Source organism: Carcharodon carcharias, assembly GCF_017639515.1.
Source record: "Carcharodon carcharias isolate sCarCar2 chromosome 37 unlocalized genomic scaffold, sCarCar2.pri SUPER_37_unloc_15, whole genome shotgun sequence".
Lineage (NCBI taxonomy): Eukaryota > Metazoa > Chordata > Chondrichthyes > Lamniformes > Lamnidae > Carcharodon > Carcharodon carcharias.
In genome coordinates, this window is record NW_024470764.1 from 102,501 (window position 1) to 107,500 (window position 5,000).

At 56.0% G+C, this 5,000-nt stretch overlaps 1 protein-coding gene across 1 annotated transcript in view; it reads right to left on the bottom strand.

The window, feature by feature from the left end:
* The window catches only part of LOC121274676 (fermitin family homolog 3-like), a 96,917-nt gene that overhangs the window by 86,285 nt on the left and 5,632 nt on the right, over window positions 1–5,000 (bottom strand). Inside the window, exons 2-3 of the mRNA XM_041181970.1 lie at window positions 1,928–2,052; window positions 384–525 (exon numbers count right to left, since the gene is read on the bottom strand). Of these exons, the coding sequence (XP_041037904.1) occupies window positions 384–525; window positions 1,928–2,052 (267 nt within the window). The remainder of the gene's footprint in view (window positions 1–383; window positions 526–1,927; window positions 2,053–5,000) is intronic.

The following is a 5,000-nucleotide window of genomic DNA, read 5'->3' on the forward strand; positions in this document are numbered from 1 at the left end:
CAGATGATCTGGGTCATTATCATGTTGTTGTTTGTGGGATCTTGCTGTGCATAAATGGGCTGCTGAGTTTCCTACATTACAACAGTGACCACACTTCAAAAAAAAAACAGTTCTCCATTGTGTGTGAAACACTCTGGGACGTCCCGAGGGGGCGACAGGAGCTGGAGAAACGCGATCTTGATAAATTTCTATCTCAATATTAAAGGGTTAATAATGAGTAAGAAGCCCCTCCCCAGACAAACTCTCCCCTGAGCAGGGCCACCTCCGAGGCAGCCCCTCACCCGAAGCAGCCCACCGCACCCCTCCCGCCGCCCACACCCCCACCTTGGCAGCTTCTCCCCCTCTCCCGTGGTCACTCCTCCCCCTCCCCCTCCCCCCCGTACCTGTCGGATGTCCCAGTTGACGTTCCATTGCCTCATGTTATTGAATCTCCACATCTTCACCATGTCTCCCACACTGAGGTCGATGCGGATCAGACGGTTTGGAGCGATACCCAGGACCTCTTCCTTCTTACAGCCCTTAAACCTGTTCAGACAAACACACCGTCACAAACCAGCATCAAACTCCTCCGTGTCAACCCAGGACCCGCGCACTCCCAACAGCCTCACACTCCCGAGTCCGCACTTTCCCATATGCTGACCCATGTACTTTGGGAAAAACCTGTATTTTCTTTTTGCTCTTTTTAAAGCCGAGGGAAAGCGGTGAGTATTCCGAAGAGGATTAATTAGTTTCCTGACTATGACATCATTAGGTTCTAAGAAATGCCCCTTTGACCGGAGGTTACCACCGAGAGGAACAGCTAAGAAGCAAAGGGCAAATAGAAAGTGAATTGCAGTGGTGTTGGGCTTCAGCCCGGTGTTTCTGATTGGCAGTCCACACTGAGAATTTGAGAGAGAGGAAATCAGCAAAGTTCCCTCTGAATGGAACTGTTTTCTGTTTCGCTGTTTTCAAACAGATCCTGGTGTTGATGCAGATCTTGAAAACGGAGCCAAGGCTGTGTCACACTGTGGGTTATTACAGTTGGAAATGGTGGAGAGCTGAACTCAGGAAGGGTGAGGGAGCGTGGATTAGACCAAGACCCATTGCTGCTGTTTCAGTGTTGCCAGAGCCCGCCAGACTGTTTCGAGGGGTCGGAGAAGGGAGTCTCTGGGGATTCTGTGCAATCAAGAGTGTTGTGACCCAAGTGAGAGGGGGCTCGTGGGCATTGGCCTTGTGGGTGTTAAACATGTCCGGGACTCCAGATGGATTACAGCTGCAGGTGAATGCAACTCAAGGTTGAGTGGGAAGTGAGGGATCCTCCATCGCGGAGGAAGAGTTGGAAAGATCGAGAACGCACGTGGGTGCCAACTTTGTGTGGGAAGTGACGCGGTAACTACGTGAGGTGTATCTTTGTTGTTTCGACTATTTAAAGGTGAAATGTATCATTTTATTTGAAATATCCTTCTGCCGTTAATAAATGTTCGAACGCTGTTGATATTGGTTTGTTTGTTACAGTAAAGGTTTTCAAAAGCGAAATCTGGTCCCGTAGTTTTCCTTCTGTTGGCAATGGGGCGGGTGGGGGGGGGGGGTTCCTTTCCTTTAAAAGTAAATCGGTCTCTAAGGGGACGGTGAGACCCAACAGAGTCTCGCAAGGGTATAGATTGCTCATCTCTCGGTAACATCGGCGATCTGGGTCACTACCCCGTGGCTGTTTGTGGGATCTCGCTGTGTGGGGATTCGTTTGCTGCGCCTGGGTAGAAACGGCTTCGTTGTCTGAGACATCCCGAGGGTGGAAATCTAAATGCAGAAGTCTTTTCTCCCCTCGCAATGGGACTGGGTTTAAACCCCCCACCCGCACACTCGGAGCTTGTCGGGAGAATGTCACCCCCAGCACATTTACCCGCTTTTCAACATCAGTTTCAAATCTATAAAGTGCAGCGAGTGTTACCTGACGACAAAGTAGGAGAGTCCGAACTCTGGGAGTGACTGCCAGGCCTGGATAAACTTCATCTTGGTTTCCATGAGGTTGAGCTGTGCGATGTTCTGGTAAGCCTCCAGGATACGAGGGGTTAACTGCAAAGAGGGAACACGTCACAGGATTATTCTGACCGGCCGCGCTCGAGTCTCGAAATCAAACTGGTGAGAAACCAACCCAGGGGGAATTTCGGCTTTCCCAGTACAGACATAGAGGCCTGTCGCCGATCCCTGTGCGGGAGCGAGAGAGGCCAGAGTTTACGGGTGTGCAAGAGCGAGAGAGCGAGCGGCCAGAGTTTACGGGTGTGTGAGAGCGAGAGAGTGAGCAGCCAGAGTTTACGGGTGTGTGAGAGCGAGCGGCCAGAGTTTACGGGTGTGCGGGAGCGAGAGAGCGAGCGGCCAGAGTTTACGGGTGTGCGGGAGCGAGAGAGCGAGCGGCCAGAGTTTACGGGTGTGAGAGAGCGAGAGAGCGAGCGGCCAGAGTTTACGGGTGTGCGAGAGCGAGAGAGCGAGTGGCCAGAGTTTACGCGGTGCGGGAGCGAGAGAGTGAGCGGCCAGAGTTTACGGGTGTGTGAGAGAGTAAGCGGCCAGAGTTTACGGGTGTGCGAGAGCGAGAGAGCGAGCGCCCAGAGTTTGCGGGTGTGCAAGAGCGAGAGAGGACAGAGTTTACGGGTGTGCGAGAGCAAGAGAGCGAGAGAGGCCAGAGTTTACGGGTGTGCGAGAGCGAGAGAGGCCGGAGTTTACCGGTGTGCGAGAGCAAGAGAGCGAGAGCGGCCAGAGTTTACAGGTGTGCGAGAGCGAGAGAGCGAGAGCGGCCAGAGTTTACGGGTGTGCGAGAGCAAGAGAGGCCAGAGTTTACAGGTGTGCGAGAGCGAGAGCGGCCAGAGTTTACAGGTGTGCGAGAGCGAGAGAGTGAGAGCGGCCAGAGTTTACGGGTGTGCGAGAGCGAGAGAGCGAGAGCGGCCAGAGTTTACAGGTGTGCGAGAGCGAGAGCGGCCAGAGGTTACGGGTGTGCAAGAGCGAGAGAGCGAGAGCGGCCAGAGTTTACGGGTGTGCGAGAGCAAGAGAGCAAGCGGCCAGAGTTTATGGGTGTGCGAGAGTGAGAGAGCGAGCGGCCAGTGTTTACGGGTGTGTGAGAGAGCGAGCGGCCAGAGTTTACGGGTGTGTGAGAGAGCGAGCGGCCAGAGTTTACGGGTGTGTGAGAGAGGGAGCGGTCAGAGTTTATGGGTGTGCAAGAGTGAGAGTGGCCAGAGTTTACGGGTGTGCGAGAGCGAGAGAGCGAGCGGCCAGAGTTTACGGGTGTGTGAGAGAGCGAGCGGCCAGTGTTTATGGGTGTGCGAGAGCGAGAGCGGCCAGAGTTTACGGGTGTGCGAGAGCGAGAGAGCGAGCGGCCAGAGTTTACGGGTGTGAGAGAGTGAGAGAGCGAGAGCGGACAGAGTTTATGGGTGTGAGAGCGAGAGAGCGAGAGCGGTCAGTGTTTACGGGAGTGTGAGAGAGCGAGCGGCCAGAGTTTACGGGTGTGAGAGAGCGAGCGGCCAGAGTTTACGGGTGTGCGAGAGCGAGAGCGGCCAGAGATTACGGGTGTGAGAGCGAGAGAGCGAGAGCGGTCAGTGTTTACGGGTGTGCGGGAGCGAGAGAGCGAGAGCAGCCAGAGTTTACGGGTGTGCGGGAGAGCGAGCGGCCAGAGTTTACGGGTGTGTGGGAGAGCGAGCGGCCAGAGTTTAGAGGTGTGGGAGAGCGAGAGAGCGAGAGCGGCCAGTGTTTACGGGTATCAGAGAGAGCGAGAGTGGTCAGAGTTTACGAGTGTGCAGGAGCGAGCAGATAGAATTTACGGGTGTGCGAGAGAGCGAGCGGTCAGTGTTTACGGGTGTGCGAGAGTGAGAGAGCGCGAGCGAGCAGAGTTTACGGGTGTCAGAGAGAGCGAGAGTGGTCAGAGTTTACGAGTGTGCGGGAGCGAGAGAGCCAGAGCGGCCAGAGTTTATCGGTGTGCGAGAGTGAGAGAGCAAGCAAGCGGCCAGAGTTTACGGGTGTGCGAGAGCGAGAGAGCGAGCGGCCAGAGTTTAGGGGTGTGCGAGAGCGAGCGGCCAGAGTTTACAGGTGTGCGAGAGCGAGAGAGCCAGAGCGGCCAGAGTTTATGGGTGTGCGAGAGTGAGAGAGCGAGCAAGCGGCCAGAGTTTATGGGTGTGTGGGAGCGAGAGAGCGAGAGGCCAGAGTTTACAGGTGTGCGAGAGCGAGAGAGCGAGCGGCCAGAGTTTACGGGTGTGAGAGAGAGCGAGAGTGGCCAGAGTTACGAGTATGCGGGAGCGAGAGAGCCAGAGCGGCCAGAATTTATGGGTGTGCGAGAGTGAGAGAGCGAGCAAGCGGCCAGAGCTTATGGGTGTGCGAGAGTGAGAGAGCGAGAGGCCAGAGTTTACGGGTGTGCGATAGCGAGAGAGCGAGTGGCTAGAGTTTACGGGTGTGCGAGAGCGAGAGAGCGCGAGCGGACAGAGTTTATGGGTGTGCGAGAGTGAGAGAGCGAGAGCGGACAGAGTTTATGGGTGTGCGAGAGTGAGAGAGCGAGAGTGGCCAGTGTTTACGGGTGTGTGAGAGAGCGAGCGGCCAGAGTTTACAGGTGTGCAGGAGCAAGAGCGGCCAGAGTTTACAGGTGTGCGAGAGCGAGAGAGCGAGCGGCCAGTGTTTACGGGTGTGTGAGAGAGCGAGCGGCCAGAGTTTATGGGTGTGCGAGAGCGAGAGAGCGAGAGCGGCCAGAGTTTACGGGTGTGCAAGACCGAGAGAGTGAGCGGCCAGAGTTTACGGGTGTGCAAGACCGAGAGAGTGAGCGGCCAGAGTTTACGAGTGTGGGAGAGTGAGAGCGAGAGCGAGAGCGGCCAGAGTTTACACGTGTGCGGGAGCGAGAGCGGCCAGAGTTTACAGGTGTGCAGAAGCGAGAGAGCGAGAGCGGCCAGAGTTTACGGGTGTGCGAGAGCGAGAGAGCAAGCGGCCAGAGTTTACGGGTGTGTGAGAGTGAGAGAGCGAGCGGCCAGTGCTTATGGGTGTGAGAGAGAGCG